The sequence below is a fragment of the Mobula birostris genome, chromosome 7 (assembly GCF_030028105.1).
Source record: "Mobula birostris isolate sMobBir1 chromosome 7, sMobBir1.hap1, whole genome shotgun sequence".
NCBI classification, from domain to species: domain Eukaryota; kingdom Metazoa; phylum Chordata; class Chondrichthyes; order Myliobatiformes; family Myliobatidae; genus Mobula; species Mobula birostris.
Genome location: NC_092376.1, coordinates 50037808 through 50056271, shown reverse-complemented (window position 1 = coordinate 50056271; position 18464 = coordinate 50037808). Strand labels below are relative to the sequence as shown.

Here is an 18464-nt window from a genome sequence, read left to right as displayed (position 1 = left end):
CTGGAAGATAAAACATTCCATTTCAAAATCAGATTTTTTTTGCTATTTCATTCTAGGTAATTATGAATTCTGAACAGCTACTGACTTTGATAATTAGTTATCTGATTCTTGGAACTTTAAATGCACCTTGTGAAATAGTCATTGCAGCCTTGGAGAGAACCATATTTCTCTGCATAAACAAAATGGATGCTGTATATTGCATTAACTTTGCTCAACCAGCACAAATTCAAAAGGGGGGGGGGGGAGAGAATAAAGGTTTCACTCTGGTAGACAGTAAAACTGCAAAAGTATCTTTGGTTCATGATCACTGTTGAATGTTCAGCTACAAATTGCTTTATCCCTTACTCCTTTATTTACAATACCCTGATTACTTTGATGTGCTACCACCCTGACTGTCACCAACTTTACTCATGAATTTTGTGCTCAGTGTTGTACTTTCTTCCTCACCCCCAACCTGGGAAATAACTTTATTTTGCTGCTCGAAGTTTGCCCTTGTCTACAAACTACTGTATAGAGGACCTGATTCTACCACTGACTCAGCTGCTGCTACTACCTTCATTGTCTGTTTCCTCTAGGTATGACCTATTCCACTGCTTTTTGGGCCAGCCTTTTCACCTACAACTGCTAACATTTAGAACTGATAATTTAATGCTTGCCAGCCCTAAATGGATGTCCCTCTATTCTGAGGCTGTGCCCTCTGGTCTTCAACTCACCCACTAGAGGAAACATCCACACCACTATTTAGGCCTTTAAATCCTGCCCCCTCCCCCCGACTCAATTGTCTAAACTCCAGTGAATATAGGCCCAGAGCCATCAAATGCTCATATGTCAACCTTTTCATTCTCAGGAACCTCCTCTGGACCTTCTCCAATGCCAGCACAACTGTTCTTAGACAAGGGGACAAAACTGCTCATAATACTTCAAGTGCAGTCTGACCAATGCCTTGTAATGCTGAGGCTTTATATCTTTACTTTTATATTCTAGTCTTCTCAAAATGAATGCTGATTCAAACTGCAAGATAACATTTAGAGAATCTTGCAAAAGGACTCCCAAATCCATTTGCACCTCTGATTTCTGAATTTTCTCCTTGTTTTAAAAAATAGTCTATGCCTTTATTCTCTCTATCAAAGTGCATTACCACAGACTTCTCTACACTGTTTTCCTTCTATCACTTCTTTATCCATTCTGCTAATCCGTGTAGGTTCTTCTGCAAACTTGCTGCTTCCTCAATTATACTTGCCCTTCCATACATGTTCATATGGTTCAGAAACCTGGCCACAAATCCAAATCACTGACAAATAAAGGTGAAAAGCAGCATTCCCTGTACCCACACCTGTGGATTATCACTAGTCACTGGCAACTAACCAGAAAAGGTCAACCTTTATTCCCACTCTTTGCCTCCTGATCATCAGTCAATCTTCTATCCATGCTATTATCTTTCCTGTGGTACCACGGGTTCTTACCTTGTTTAGCGGCCTCATATGTACACCTTGTCAAAAGACTTCTGGAAATCCAAGTAAATAACATTCACTGACTCTCTTTTGTCTATCCTGCCTATTACTTTCTCAAAGAATTCCAACAGATTTATCAAGCAAAATTCTTCCCCTTAAGGAAACCATGCTGACTTCAACCTATTTTATTATGTGCCTCCAACTACTCTGAAAACTTATCCTTAATAATGGACTCCAACATCTTGCCAAACACTGAAGTCAGGCTAACGGGTCTATTAATTTCTTGCTTTTTGCCTCTCTTTCTTAAGGAGTGGAGTGACATTTGTAATTTTCCAGTCCTCCAGGATCTCGTGATTCCTGAAGGATCACTGCTAATGCTCCAGCGACCCCTTTCAGAACCCTGGGGTGTACACCATCTGGTTCAGGTGACTGATCTACCTTCAGACCTTTCAGTTTCCTTAAGAGCTTTCTCTCTAGTTATGGTAACTTCACACACTTCATGACCCCTGACACCTGGAACTTCCACCATATTGCTGGTGTCTTCCACAATGAAGACTGATGCAAAATACATATTAAGTTCATCCAATATTTCTTTGTCCTCCATTTCTACCCTTCCAGTGTCATTTTCCAGTAGTCCAATATCCATTCTCACCTCTTTTACTCTTTATATATTTGACAAAACTTTTGGTATTCCTCTTTATATTATTGACTAGCTTACAAAATGTGCTACACCTGAAATCCTTCTCCTGTTCTCTTGACATCTTACCTACAAGCTTTTTAAAAAGGTGTTTTAAAATGGATGGCACCAGACATTCTGCCAATAGCCAACATTTCTCTTCTATCAGGCTGCATCCCAAAAACCCTGAAAATTGCAGTTATTAAGCCCCCTCTTTTTAAAAAAGAACAATCAGATGCCTCAGTAATTAATAACTACAGGCCTATATCAAACTTACCATGTTTAAGTAAAATCATTGAACTTTTTGGCAATAAGCAACTGTATGGATGTTTTCCAGTCTGGACTTCGAGACCACCACAGCACTGAGACTGCTCTGGCCAAGGTTTTAAATGAATCCGCTTAAACCAGGGGTCGGCAACCTTTTTGCCTCTGTGAGCCGGATTGCGTATTAATGAGCAGACGGTGGGCCAGAAAAATGCCACAAAAAACTTGAAATATGGGAATTATCCATTTAAATACATCTAGTTATGTTTTGCTTCAAATTAATGAATAACGCATGCTAGAAAATCATTTGTGCTTAAGGTTGCCCACCCCTGGCTTAAACCACGATGATAATAAAATTTCAGTTTTGGTTTTACTGGATCTTAGTGCTTCGTGCTTCGTGTTTTGACACAGTTGACCATGACATATTACTGGACAGACTGGAAAACTGAGTGAGACTGTCCAGAACAGTCCTGAAATGGTTTAAATTGTATTTACAGGACAGGGACTATTTGGTATCAATTGATAGTGCATATCTGACCAAACAAAAATGACATGCAGAGTGCCTCAGGGATCCACACTAGGGCCTCTTCTGGTTAACATATACATGCTCCCTCTAACTCAAATCATGGTAAGCAACAAAACATCTTACCATTATTACGCAGATGGCACTCAAGATTTGTATAACAGTGCAACTTAAAATTTAACTTCCATATTAAGACAATTTCAAAGTCAGCCTACTACCATCTCAAAAATATAGTTAAAGCATTCACGTCTCAGCAAGATCTAGAAAAACTTGTCCATGTAATTATTTTTAGTAGGCTTAACTACTATAATGGTGTTTTCACAGGGCTCTGTAAAATATCCCTGACAGCTGCAGCTCATTGAGAACACTGCTGCTAGAGTCCTCACTCGGACTAAGAACACATTGGCCCAGTTCTCAGAACACTACACTGGCTTCCTGTCCATCAGAGAATTGACTTTAAAATATTACCACTGGTTTATAACCCACTGAATGGTCTAGGGTCAAAATACATCTCTCATCTCCTGCTGCATTATGAATCTTCCCGAACTCTCAGGTCATCTGGGGCGGGTCTGCTTACCGTCCCCAGGGTCAAAACTAAACCCGGTGAAGCAGCTTTTAGTTACTATGCTCCACATATCTGGAATAAGCTTCCAGATGATCGGAGGTCTGCGCCAACTTTAAGCTCTTTTAAATCGAGGCTTAAATCTTCTCTTTTCGCTGTAGCTTTTAATTAGAATCTCCTGCACTATAACTTCTACTTATCATATCTATTTTTTGTGTGATTTTATTCTCATTATTTGTCTGAAATTTGATGTTTGATTTTTATATCTTGTTCCTTACAAAGCACTTTAAACTGCCTTATGTTTGAAAAGTGCTATACAAATAAACTTGTTTGCTTACCTTCATATTTCATCTTTTCCCTCTTTAAATATTTGGATGAAAAACAATGGGTATACTCATAGGAAAGATTTCATTCTTCCAAGGACCAAGTAAAATCTCATCCAAGCTTCCTTTTTGCCAAAGCAAAAACAAGCAGGCTTTTACATCTACAATTCTCTTTCAAATTCAACGTTGCCACATCCTTCTTGTGGTAATGGTGACAACTACCTGATGCAAGGTGAAGGCAGAATCCCTCATCAGATCTGAAAGGGTACCTGGCTGATACTGAAACCTACAGAGCCTGAGGAAAGCTGGGAAGGAGATAACCTGAACAGCAATATTTCTGGTCAGCATTGTCACAATGGGTGAAATCAGTGCCATAAATTTCGACATATGGACTAATTAGCATCTCACTCTTACATTTGTTGCTTCAGTTATAAAAAAGGCAATGAAAATCTTGCCTATTTTAACAACCTTATCTATCCGTCCTGCCATCTTTAGGGGCCATAGTCACATACCACCTCTTGTACACTTAGTATCTTACCATTTATTATGCATATCTTTTTATCTTCATATTTTTTGAGATTTAATTCTATTTCTTGCAATAATATTTATTGATTAGATTGGCTCTACTGTCACCAACTTGCTCAAGAACAAAACTTACATGTGATGTTGACCTTTTCTTCCTTCCAGGAGAATTGGAATTCTGAAGGTCTGTCTTGCTGGATAAAGATTGTTCTTCCCGTTCTTCTAGCTTCCTTTTCTTTGTCTGGCTAAGTGGTGATCTGATTTGGTGTGTATGATCTTTCAGAGGTGTGGCACCAGTAGTCCTTGCAATCGCTGCCCTTGAGAGAATCATGAGTGTGTGCGCAGCCATACTAACGCTGTTCTCACTTCCTGTTTCACTTGCTGGGCTACACGTTGGTATGTCTGGGGTTGTGGGAGGTATCATTACTCTAGGTGATGCCCTTTCATCTCCAAGTCCTTTATTTTGTGGAGTCCGTTGAACATCTGAGCAATCATCCAGACCTTCATGTGCAGCAGAGCCTGGTGTCCTGGGCACAGATAAGTCAACAACGCTAGCTTGCTTTGGGATAGGACTTTGTCTCTGCATGTCTTGGAGCATCTCAGCTGCCTGTTTGGTCAGTGTGCTTGTCAGACTAAAACTATCATTTTTATCTGTACTCCTTCTAATGGCAATTTCTTGGGAGGACACAACAGCAGTGTTTACTTTTTTGCATTCTAGGTGAGATTCAGGAATTTTGCTCACAGCATCCTTAGACACAACTTCTGATTGAGAATTAGTTCTCTCACTTTGAGTGCCTCTTTTTTGCATCTGTGCATTTGAAACATCTGATGCTTCTCTACTTCTCTGTCTAACCTGATCCCGGATTGCTTCATTCTCCTTGTTTGCAGTTGCTTTGTGGAATGACTCATAAGGTGCTCCAGAAAGTGAGTTTTTATTCTTTTCCGACCTGTTCGGTATTTCACGTCCTTTATTAACTCCTGCATCTGTTCTTTCAGATTTCTCCTTGTTTTGAAAAACAAATAGCCGGTCCGGTTGACTTTTATCTGCACGATTTTCCTTTTTATCTTGGCTAATATTCGATTTCATAGTTGGTTGGACTGATTCTGTGGAAGATGCACGATCGAAACAAAGCACTCGTCTATGGTGTTGAGCTTTCAGTTTTGAGCTTGATACACTGGAGATCTCCACTGGTCGTTCTCTTGATTTTCCTACTTGGTCTACAGGAAGAACATTCAAATCTGCATTTTCACTTCTAGAAAACAATGAAAATTTTGTATTACGCAAACAACAGGAATTCTGCAGATGCTGGAAATTCAAGCAACACACATAAAAGTTGCTGGTGAACGCAGCAGGCCAGGCAGCATCTCTAGGAAGAGGTACAGTCGACGTTTCAGGCCGAGACTCTGCGTCAGGACTAACTGAAGGAAGAGTGAGTAAGAGATTTGAAAGTTGGAGGGGGAGGGGGAGATCCAAAATGATAGAAGACAGGAGGGGGAGGGATGGAGCCAAGAGCTGGACAGGTGATAGGCAAAAGGGGATACGAGAGGATCATGGGACAGGAGGTCCGGGAAGAAAGACAAGGGGGCCGGGACCCAGAGGATGGGCAAGGGGTATATTCAGAGGGACAGAGGGAGAAAAAGGAGAGTGAGAGAAAAAATTTTGTATTATATAAGTGAAGGTTTTATGGAAGACAAAAATTCACAGAAAGCAGAAACCATGTGGATTATTTCACGTTATTTCCCACTTGCAAATATCTCAGATGATGCAGGGAATGTAAAACAAAAATTGGAGCTAGAAATTGATATTTATGAATTTTGTTTACTGAATGGCTCAAAGTAAAAGGCAAAAATAACAATCCCCAAGGAAATGGGCATTGACCACCCATGATTATGTGGTTTTTAGTTCTGTTTCACCTGCTCACTATTGCTTTCAGCTGGCTAGCACCAGTGTTACTACTGTACAGCATAGATTTGAAATCATTCCAGTACTTTTAAATGCTGGAGTGAATTTATGTTTTGCTTTAATTTTTATTGTCTCTCTAGTAAAAAGTATTAAATATTTGAGAGGTACATAACTAATGACCAAATTAACAATTTGCTCCCAGAGCCCCTCACTTTCACAGTTTTATTATTGCCTTTGTGAAATATGTACATCTACAGAAACATTTTTGAGGACAGTTGCCTTAAACATTTCTTTAAAACCATGCTTCAAAAACTGGGCCTCTATACTTACCTCTGCAATTGGCCTGCAAGTTTGCTGATGATATCACCATTGTGGGCTGATTCAAAGGGGGTGATGAATCAGCATACAGGATGGATGCTGAAACAACAATCTCTCACTCAATGTAAACAAGACCAAGGAACTGATAGTAGACTTCAGGAGAGGGAAACCAGAGGTCCACGAGCCACTATTCAATCGGAGAATCAGTGGTGAAGAGGGTCAGTAACTTTAAATTTCTGGGTGTCACTATCTCAGAGGACCTGTCCTGGACCCATCACATAAACATAATTGCAAAGAAAGCACGACAGTGCCTCTACTTCCTCAGGAGTCTGCAGAGATTTGGCATGTCATCAAAAACCTTATCAAACTTCCACAGGTGTGCGGTGGATAGTGTGCTGACTGGCTGCATTACAGCTTGGTACGGGAACACCAATGCCTTTGAGCAGAAAATCCTACAAAAGATAGTGGATTTGGCCCAGTACATCATGAGTAAAACTCTCCAACTATTGAGCACATTTACATGCAAACACTGCTGCTCACCACCCAGGCCATGCTCTTTTCTCTCTGCTGCCATCAGGTAGGAAGTACAGGTGCCTCAGGATTCGCACCACCAGGTTCAAGAACAGTTACTACCTCTCAACCATCAGGCTCTTGAACAAAAGGGATAATTACACTCATTTAATGACTCTTTTACCTTGTTATTTATTGATATTTATTTATTTATTATCTGCATTTGCACAGTTTGTTTACAGTTCCTGTTCTATAGATTTACTAAGTATGCCCGCAAACAAAAAAGAATTGCGGGTGTATGCGGTGACATGTATGTAATCTGTTAATAGATTTTTACTTTGACCTTTACTTTGACACTTGACTTCTTAGTTAGCAGACCTGAATCAGTGAGGAATGGTAACAACATCTCCTCCTTGCTGACTATCAACACAGGTGTACCTCGAAGTGTGCACTGAGACCCCTGCTGTGCTCTCTATATATACACACACACACAAAGATGTTGAACACAGCTCCAATGCCATATACAAATTCACCAATGTAGTTGAATGAATAAGATAATGAGAGGCATTGATTGTGTGGATAGTCAGAGGCTTTTTCCCAGGGCTGAAATGGTTGCCACAAGAGGACACAGGTTTAAGGTGCTAGGGATTAGGTACAGAGGAGATGTAAGGGGTAAGTTTTTTTATTCGGAGTGGTGAGTGCGTGGAAAGGACTGCCGGCAACAGTGGCGGAGGTGGATACGATAGGGTCTTTTAAGAGACTTTTGGATAGGTACATGGAGCTGAGAAAAATAGAGGGCTATGGGGTAAGCCTAGTAATTTCTAAGGTAGGGACATGTTTGGCACAATTTTGTGGGCCAAAGGGCCTGTATTGTGCTGTAGGTTTTCTATGTTTCTATGAATCAAGTGGTGATGAGTCACCAGAGTGAGAAAGGACACCAGGTTGAGTGGTGCCGCAACAACCTCTCGTTTGTTGAGTTGAGGAGGGTGAACATGGGGAATCAACAGTGAATGGCTTAAAATTCCTGGGCAGTAACACTGGATGACCTGTCCTGGGCCAGCTCAGAGATGCAATCACCAGGAAGGTGTGCCAATGTCTTTACTTCTTAGGAGGTAAAGGAAGTTCAGCTTGTCACCGAAAATGCTGACAGGTTTCTACAGGTGCACTGTTGAAAGAACCCTGACTCGCTGCATCATGGTCGAATATAGTAACTTGAGTGTGCAGGAATGCAAGAAGCTGCAGTGAGTCGTGGATACAGGGCAATACATCACAACACATCCTTCTCCATGACTGGTAGTATTTAAAGGAGGTGCTGCCTCAAGAAGGGAACACCCTCATCAAACACACTCCCCGTCCCCCACCCCAAACATACTCCCCGTCCCCCACCCTCATCAAACACACTCCCCGTCCCCCACCCCAAACATACTCCCCGTCCCCCACCCCAAACATACTCCGCGTCCCCCACCCTCATCAAACACACTCCCCGTCCCCCACCCTCATCAAACACACTCCCCGTCCCCCACCATCATCAAACATACTCCCTGTCCCCCACCCCAAACATACTCCCCGTCCCCCACCCTCATCAAACACACTCCCCGTCCCCCACCCCAAACATACTCCCCATCCCCCACCCTCATCAAACACACTCCCCGTCCCCCACCCCAAACACACTCCCCGTCCCCCACCCTCATCAAACACACTCCCCGTCCCCCACCCCAAACACACTCCCCGTCCCCCACCCTCATCAAACACACTCCCCGTTCCCCACCCCAAACATACTCCCCGTCCCCCACCCTCATCAAACACACTCCCCGTCCCCCACCATCATCAAACACACTCCCTGTCCCCCACCCTCATCAAACACACTCCCCGTCCCCCACTCTCATCAAACACACTCCCCGTCCCCCACCCCCATCAAACACACTCCCCATCCCCCACCCCAAAAACACTCCCCATCCCCCACCCTCATCAAACACACTCCCCGTCCCCCACCATCATCAAACACACTCCCTGTCCCCCACCCTCATCACACTCCCCGTCCCCCACCCTCATCAAACATACTCCCCGTCACCCGCCCCAAACACACTCCCAGTCCCCCACCCTCATCAAACACACTCCCCGTCACCCGCCCCAAACACACTCCCCGTACCCCGCCCTCATCAAAAACACTCCCCGTCCCCCAACCCACATTCCCTGTCCCTCACCCTCAAACACACACCGTCCTCCACCCTCAAACACACTCCCAGTCCCCCGCCCTCATCAAAAACACTCCCCGTCCCCCACCCTCATCAAACCTACTCCCCGTCACCCGCCCCAAACACACTCCCAGTCCCCTACCCTCATCAAGCACACTCCCTGTCCCCCACCCCAAACACACTCCCCGTACCCTGCCCTCATCAAAAACACTCCGCATCCCCCACCCCAAACACATTCCCTGTCCCTCACCCTCAAACACACACCCCGTCCTCCACCCTCATCAAACACACTCCCAGTCCCCCGCCCTCATCAAACACACTCCCCATCCCCCACCCTCATCAAAAACACTCCCCGTCCTCCACCCCAAACACATTCCCTGTCCGTCACCCTCACACTCCCTGTCCCCCACCCTCATCAAACACACTCCCAGTCCCCCGCCCTCATCAAACACACTCCCCGTCCCCCACCCTCATCAAAAACACTCCCCGTCCTCCACCCCAAACACATTCCCTGTCCGTCACCCTCACACTCCCTGTCCCCCACCCTCATCAAACACACTCCCCGTCCCCCACCCTCATCATACACACTCCCCATCCCCCACCCTCATCAAACACACTCCCTGTCCCCCACCCCAAACACACTCCCCGTCCCCCACCCTCATCAAACACACTCCCCGTCCCCCACTCGCATCAAACACATTCCCTGTCCCCCACCCCAAAAGTCTGGGCCATGCTATTTTCTCGCAGCTACCACTGTTCAAGCCTGAAGTCCCACACAATCAGGTTCAGGAACAGCAACTTCCCTTTAACCATGCGGTTCTTAAAGCAAACTGCACAACCGTATCACTACAGTTTATCAAAACCGAATACCTCCAAAACTTTTGGACCTTTATTTCTTGTAAAAATTGTAAATACTGCAATCTGTTTAATTTGTTTTCCTTGTGAATGCTGCTGCAAGTTTCTCATTGCACCTGTGCACACATGCAATTGTACATATGACAACAAACTTGATTTTGAAACAATTAACTATTTATTTCTGCACTCTTTCTCTCCTTCACCACTTCTGTTGGAGCTCATACAAACTGAAGACAGGTTGACATATAATCCCTGTCCCCAAGTACAATTCAGTAGTTCTATTGATTTGTGGATCCCAATTTGCATTTTTTCCTCCCATTCTGCTCTATATTTTGAATAGCCTGACCCTAGCAATTCCAGTCCAGAAAAGAATAAATGTTTCTGTGCTCAAAGCAAGCATCTTAAACCAGCCAAATTGACTATTTTTAGTTTTGGCATTCAAATTGCAGAGTTCAGCAGTCAGGTGCAGAGTAAAACCAACTTTGATAGGCCTCATTTCCAACAGTGATGAGACAGCTTGCAAAGAAGTCAATGCCCTGACACAGCAGTGCCAAGAAAACAACCTCTCCCTCAATGACGAAAAAACAAATGATTTGATCATGGATTACAGGAGGAACGGAGACAGCCTAGACCTTATTGACATCAATGGGACTGCAGTTGAGAGAGTGAGTAGTTTCAAGTTCCTCGATACACATATCACCAAGGATCTCACCTGGACTGCACATACCGGCTATGTGGTGAGAAAGCACAACAGCACCTCTTTTACTTCAGACGTCTGAAGAAGTTTGGCATGAGTCCCCAAATCCTCAGGACTTCCTACAGGGGCACTATCAAGAGCATCCTGACTAGCTGTGTCTCCACCTGGTATGGGAACTGTACTTCCCTCAATCGCAGGCCACTGCAGAGAGTGGTGTGGACAGCCCAACGCATCTGCAGATGTAAACTTTCCTCTATTCAGGACATTTATAGCAGCTGGTGTGTGAAAAAGGCCCAGAGAATCATCAGGGACTCCAGCCACCCCAACCACAAACTGTTTCATTTGCTTCCGTCTGGCAAATGGTACCACAGCATTATGGCCAGGACCAACAGGCTCTGAGATAGCTTCTTTCACCAGGCCAGCAGATTTATCACTACACTTTGATTTGATTTGACTGCATATCTGACTGTACACACATGTATACAAAACAGTTTTGTATACAGTCTTAGTGTTTGGGCAATATCCTCCCTCATGTTCCTCTTCCTTATTGTTTGTACGGGGATGCAACGGAACTCTCTCATGTTGTGAGATGGATATAAGAAATAAAATTCTATTCTATTCTTTGCTTGTCAATATTCTGTTTTCAGAGCCTCAAAATCTCCTTCAATGCTATAAACCTTCAAATCATACTTGTCATTTTGATGCCTATTTAAATGGTTTTACCTTGAAGCTCTGTATGCATTTGTAAATGATTAAAGGTGAAATGTGATGGATTAAAGTGCTTGCACTTATACAGGAGTTTTGCAGCACATCATCTTGGACAGGGATTTTAACGCAGATGTTAGTAAACAAAATAGCTCGATTGAATTAAATGGAACTAATCAATGTGAAACTTCCAAATTATGAATTCAGTCTTCGTCATCACTTTTGGAGAATATTGCCTTCAGTACTGGAGAAAACTACAAAATTGTAATAACACAATTTATAAAAAATACTAAATGTTGAAAACAGACATCAATTAGCGAAGAGGAAAGTCAAGGAATTAACATTCCATTAATGTGATCAATGTGAAAGAAGGAAAACTCTTTGCACGTTCTTACTGTCTTTAATGTACAGTAGAAAGCAAGAGAAACTCATGCATGGTAATAGGGGAAAATGGTAGAACAGAACGGTAGTGTAGTGGTTAGCACAACGCTCTACAGTACCAGTGACCTGGGATCAATTCCCGCCACTATCTATATGGAGTTTGTACATTTTTGCTCTGGAACGTGTGGTGCTCCAGTTTGCTCCCACAGTTCAAAGACATACCAGACATAGATTAAATGGTCACTGTAAGCTCTCCCATGATGAAATGAGCAGTAGCCGGGTGGAACAGCTCGAAGGGCTAGAAGGGCCTATTCTGCAGTGTATCTCGATAACCCACCTGGGCTGAATAAATTAAGATCCGAAACTAAAACAAAATGGTGCAAATTATTGATAGAGCTTCTGTCCTATTCAAGAGCACAAACAAAAGAATTACTAGTCTTTCTCTTCATAGAAATAATTAATCGATTCCAAATTTCCATAAATTCTACTTCAACTCATGTCAAAAAGTTGATAATTAGTTGCTCCCATTCTCTCCAAAATTGTCCAACCTAAGTCAATTCTGCATTGTAGTTGAGTGAAGAGGTGACCACACACAATCACACAGAAACTTAAAAGTTTTGGTGATTCTGGCAGAGTTCATAAAATAAATCGTGTATTCAAACTAGTCTTCTAGTCTAAGTCAAAACAGAGCAAAAGCTGAACACAGAATTATCAATATTGATAGCACAGAGACTAATTGGAATAAACCTGTTATTACCTCTGGGCTGAGTTTGTATTCTGTGTTATTGATGAATCTATTGAAATTAAAGTGCCAATAACAGATGGTGGTCCTAGAGCACAAAATAGAAAATAATTAATTCAGTGTTACAGGTAACAATTTGAAAATAAAGTAACAAAACAAATATAATTCCTTTTCTCATTTATAGTCCTCTATAAAGAAATGAAAATGAAGATTAAGGCTGCATTATTACCAAGGTACAAAGGTTCACCACAATACGGCAGAAATGTGGCAAATGCTCAGGGGATATTTGTGAGGAGTTCTGCATAGGTGCATTCCAATGAGACAGGAAAAGGATGGTAGGGTACAGGAACCGTCGTGTACAAAGGCTGTTGTAAATCTAGTCAAGATGTAACGAAAAGCTTAAGAAAGGTTCAAAAAAACTAGGTAATGATAGAGATCTTGAAAATTATAAGGCTAGCAGGAAGGAGCTTAAGAATAAAATTAGGGGAGCCAGAAGGGGCCATGAGAAGGCCTTGGCAGACAGGATTAAGGAAAACCCCAAGGCATTCTACAAGTATGTGAAGAGCAAGAGGATAAGATGTGATCAAATAGGACCAATCAAGTGTGACAGTGGGAAAGTGTGTATGGAACTGGAGGAGATAGCAGAGATACTTCATGAATACTTTGCTTCAGTATTCACTATGGAAATGGATCTCGACAATAAGTCATCGGACTGGATGAGATATACTGGACGAGAAAGACGAGTGTATATGGATTTCAGCAAGGCATTTGACAAGGTACCCCATGCAAGGATTATTGAGAAAGTAAGGAGGCATGGGATCCAAGGGGACATTGCTTTGTGGATCCAGAACTGGCTTGCCCACAGAAGGCAAAGAGTGGTTGTATATGGGTCATATTCTGCATGGAGGTCGGTGACCAGTGGTGTGCCTCAGGGATCTGTTCTGGGATCCCTACTCTTCATGATTTTTATAGATGACCTGGATGAGGAAGTGGAGGGATGGGTTAGTAAATTTGCTGATGACACAAAGGTTGGGGGTGTTGTGGATAGTGTGGAGGGCTGTCAGAGGTTACAGCGGGACATTGATAGGATGCAAAACTGGGCTGAAAAGTGGCAGATGGAGTTCAACACAAATAAGTGTGAGGTGGTTCATTTTAGTAGGTCAAGTATGATGACAGAATATAGTATTTATTATTGGTAAGACTCTTGGCAGTGTGGAGGATCAGAGGTATCTTGGGGTCTGAATCCATAGGACACTCAAAGCTGCTACACAGGTTGACCCTGTGGTTAAGAGGCATACAGTGCATTGGCCTTCGTCAATCATGGGATTGAGTTTAGGAGCCAAGAGGTAATGATGCAGCTATATAGGACCCTGGTCAGACCCCACTTGGAGTACTGCGCTTAGTTCTGATCGCCTCAATACAGGAAGGATGTGGAAACCATAGAAAGGGTGCAGAGGAGATTTACAAAGATGTTGCCTGGATTGGGGAGCATGCCTTATGAGAATAGGTTGAGTGAACTCGGCCTTTTTCCTTGGAGCGACGGAGGATCAGAGGTGACCTGACAGAGATGTATAAGATGATGAGAGGCATTGATCATGTGGATAGTCAGAGGCTTTTTCCCAGGGCTGAAATAGTTAACACAAGAGGGCACAGTTTTAAGGTGCTTGGAAGCAGGTACAGAGATGTCAGGGATAAGTTTTTTTATGCAAAGAGTGGTGAGTGCATGGAATGGAATGGCAGCAATGGTGGTGGAGGCAGATACGATAAGGTCTTTTAAGAGACTCCTGGATGGGTACATGGAGCTTAGAAAAATAGAGGGCTATGGGTAACCCTAGGTAATTTCTAAGGTAAGGACATGTTCAGCACAGCTTTGTGGGCCGAAGGGCCTGCATTGTGCTGTAGGCTTTCTATATTGCAACAGTGGTGATATTACAAATCATAAAACATGCCTGTATCCTGAAATACCAAAAGTTTTTTAGAGCATTTAATTCCATCTGATTACTGCTTCAGCAGGATAACAAAGCACATGGTTGATTTTTTTTCCTATAGAAGTTTCTTTCCATAATTACTAACCTGCACTTAAGGTGCTTGGCTGAACAGTTAACTGTGGTGGTTTTCTCGAAATGGGAAGTTTGCTGAATCTGTTACATTTTTTGCTCTGTGAAGATGATACTGGCATTCGGAGAACCTGCTGATGCAAATAGAAAATTCAGTAACCATGAGGTGCAGTGAGCTATGTTATTCACTGCAAACAGAATACATAAGAACTTGCCTGTTGGGGTGACAAAGTGAACGAGGTTCCATTATTTGGACCCATTATTGAAACTGGAATCATTCCCATTACACCTTGCAGCATTGGCTGAACTGGGGATGTGATAATAAAGGTGGAACCTAAATAAAAATCACATCTCAATTGTTAGTAGCAGGCCAAAATTGGAAGACTTTATATGTTTAAGCTATTAAGTTTAGAAGCAATTATCAGCTCAGTGATGGAAAAGGTAACAAATGGAACATCACTTAGTAGAACTTGCTCATGAATGCGGCCACTGCTGTTTACATGAATGTCCTCATAAGAAATAGCAAAAGAAAATAAAGATCAACCTTAGCATTATTCTTCACTAACCAAGATTCCTTGAGCAAATACAGGGAACAATAACTAACAACAGACAAGAAAAGTGCATCGCAACTTCCTTCTGTAATATATTAGGGCAGTCTGTGTTCTTTGGCAAGTTGCATGCTCAAACATCAATATAGGTATTACTGAAAGCATAAGTGACAGAAGAAACTGCAGGGGTAGGGTGGGAAAGTTCCAATTGGCCTTTGCCATCTAGCTTGCCCATTTATACAGATTTTTTACCATTGCATGATTTGTTTGTATCTTTGACATAGGCTTGCAATAGGACCTTAAAAGTGCTACGCAATAATCCAAAAAAGTTGGCCACATCATTGGCGATCTATAAGTTCCATTAATTGTCCTTTGACAGATTTACAACTCTACTTTTGACTGAAGTATCAATACGTACAAAATACCTTGTGGAAAACTTGAAGATGCAGGTTGCCCCATGGTAAAAACTGTGCTTGGCCTTGGAGGTGTAGATAAAACCTGAGGAACTGATGTTGATATGGTTGCAGAAGTAGAGCTGCTTGGTAGCATCAAGACATTTGCAGAACCCTGACGGTGATCCAAAATGAATGTGTTAGCATTCTTAGGTTCATCTCCTTTTATCAGAGGCTGCCCTGCAGAATCTTGCACACAAGCTGCTATCAGAACATTGCTAGACTGCCCAAATGTTGTAGTAGTAGGCAATAACTGTATCAACCCAGAGTCTTTTTTTAGGCCAAGTGGATTTTGAGTGGACAGACTATTGTTGGACTGAGGTGGTATATTAACTGTAACATTACTAGATGTAATGCTTTGTGTGGGTGTAGTTTCCGTATCAGTTGACACAACATTCTGCACACTGCTTTCAGGCTCCTCTGGCATTTCCAAGCTACTTACAGCACTTTCAGTTTCTTCATTTCTCACACACAAATTCTGTGTAGAGACAGTTTCTGTAGCAGCAACACAATTGTTACTTGAAGGCTGGTTTAACTCTTTGCCTTTTAAGGGTGTACCACCTGGAGAAGATAATACAATTGTTGGTACATTTTCGTTTATAATACTGGACACAGCATTATTTAACTCGGCATCGGATGGAGATTGCTTGGGATCATCACTAATAATTATCTTGAGCGTCACTATATTTGTGGGATCTACCTCCATGGTGCTGGAAGGTTCAGCATTTGAAACTTTGGAAGTGGAGATAACATCAGAGTTTGCAGAAGTGGCAGTGACAGGTGACTTGGCCATCATGTTTGTTGAAACACCTTCAGTTGCAGGATTTGAGCCCGAGCTAACAAAGCTTGGTTGTAAGGTTGTAGCCTTGCCCTCAGAGTTTGATTTGGAAGATGATACTGAAGAGGAAACTGGTTCTGTTCGATCAGGCAATTCCATTTCTGAAGAAACAATGTTTGATTTTTTTCCATCAGATTTAATGTTCACTGAACTAGAACTTACAGCAGAACTATTTGATGTTTCAGGAAAAGGAGAAATAAGAGTTTGAGACTGTGTTGCAGTGGTTAAAGCAGGAGTTCTAGTTATTCCTGATGTGAACACAACACTTTGCTCACTCGGCACCACAGTAACAAAAGAGTTACCAGAATCAACTGATGAAGGGTTTCTTCTGTCCAATGAAGGCAGCTCAAAAGCGAAACTTTTCTGAATTGCAAAATTTGACTGAACGGATGCTTCAGAAGAAGTTGAAGGTGGTACGTTACAAACTACAGCTGCACTCTCAACTCTTGCCCTAGTAGCACTGAAATCTTTGATTGCTGGCACATCAAGTTTATGTTGACTTGCATCCGCTTTTGATTCGTCATTGACACAAACTGAAGACACGTCATTAACCTCTGAACAAATCTCATTTTGACATGTAATTTTGGATGGTGATTCCGTTTTCTCATTCTGATTATTTAACTCTTCAATAGCCACAGTGCCTTCAGAGAGCTGTTGTTGCACAACTGGAAGCAGTTCTGTTTTTTCATTAACAGTGGGTGCTGCCTGGGTCTCAGTTTCCATATCAGCAACATCCCCAGTTCCTTGTGACTCTGATACAGTAGTATGGATTACAGCAACAGAAGATGGAAGATCTGACAGGGAAGAAGCTTCTCCAGCCACCCAACAGCTACATTTGGATGCCTGGGGGCTGGAACTCATACTATCCACTAAAGTCACAGATTTGTTTGCTTCAGCAGTGCTGAGGTCTGGAAGAATCTGGCTTTCATGTATTTTGGATTTTGTAGATAAATTTGATTCCGGAGATGTTCTGTTTGTATGTTTTGCACCATCAACTTTGCTGCTCTGTGTACAACTACTTGACTCTTTCTCAGAGACTGCTGAAGATAAAGGTACCAAGACACCTAGGGAAAGAAAATGTATATCCTTACTACAAAACACATTAAATAATTTCAATGGTCACCTAAAAACATGGATTAATCTACTTAATATAAAAACCACGTACAGTTGCAAGAAAAAATTTGTGAACCCTTTGCAATTAGATTATGAAGACATGCAGTCTTCTTTTATTGTCATTTAGTAATGCATACATTAAGAAATGATACAATATTTCCTCTGGTGTGATATCACAAAACACAGGACAGACCTAGAGTGAAAAAAAAACTAACAAAACCACATAATTATAACATATAGTTACAACAGTGCAACAATACCATAACTTGATGAAGAAGTCCATGAGCACAGTAAAAAGTTCAAAGTCTCTCAAATGTTTCACATCTCATGCAGACGGGAGAAGGAAGAAAAACTCTCCCTGCCATACCCGACCACGGTCCGACTCTGAGTCATCCGAAAACTTCGAGCTCTGATCAGCTCTCCGACACCGAGTACTGAGCGCCATCTCTATCCAAACGATTCGACCTCCATCTCGGTCGCCAACAGCAGGCAAAGCCGGGGATTTTGAGGCCTTCCCTCCAAACGATTCCCGATCACGCAGTAACAACAGCAGTGAACTGGCGTTTCAGAAATTTTTCCAGATGTTCCTCTGTGCTTTCACATCCATCTCCATCAAATCAGAATTGTCCACGGCCCCTATTTAACAGATATGATATCATTTTTCACCGGGCTGCGCACGCACAGCGTACTGCTCTCTCTCCTGCCGCCTACCTGGCTTTCTGCATTACTTACTCATAAAATGTAGTCTGATCTTCATCTAAGTCACAATAATAGATAAACACAATCTGCCTAAATTAATAACACACAAACAATTGTACTTCTTCTCATC

General features: G+C 42.4%; 1 protein-coding gene across 2 annotated transcripts in view; it reads right to left on the bottom strand.

Moving 5' to 3' along the window:
• Nucleotides 1-18464, bottom strand: part of npat (nuclear protein, ataxia-telangiectasia locus) — a 57661-nt gene that overhangs the window by 5103 nt on the left and 34094 nt on the right. For both annotated transcript variants that reach the window (XM_072263108.1, XM_072263109.1), the window contains exons 13-17: nt 15658-17586; nt 14900-15018; nt 14701-14815; nt 12643-12715; nt 4458-5574 (exon numbers count right to left, since the gene is read on the bottom strand). In XM_072263108.1, the coding sequence (XP_072119209.1) occupies nt 4458-5574; nt 12643-12715; nt 14701-14815; nt 14900-15018; nt 15658-17586 (3353 nt within the window). The remainder of the gene's footprint in view (nt 1-4457; nt 5575-12642; nt 12716-14700; nt 14816-14899; nt 15019-15657; nt 17587-18464) is intronic.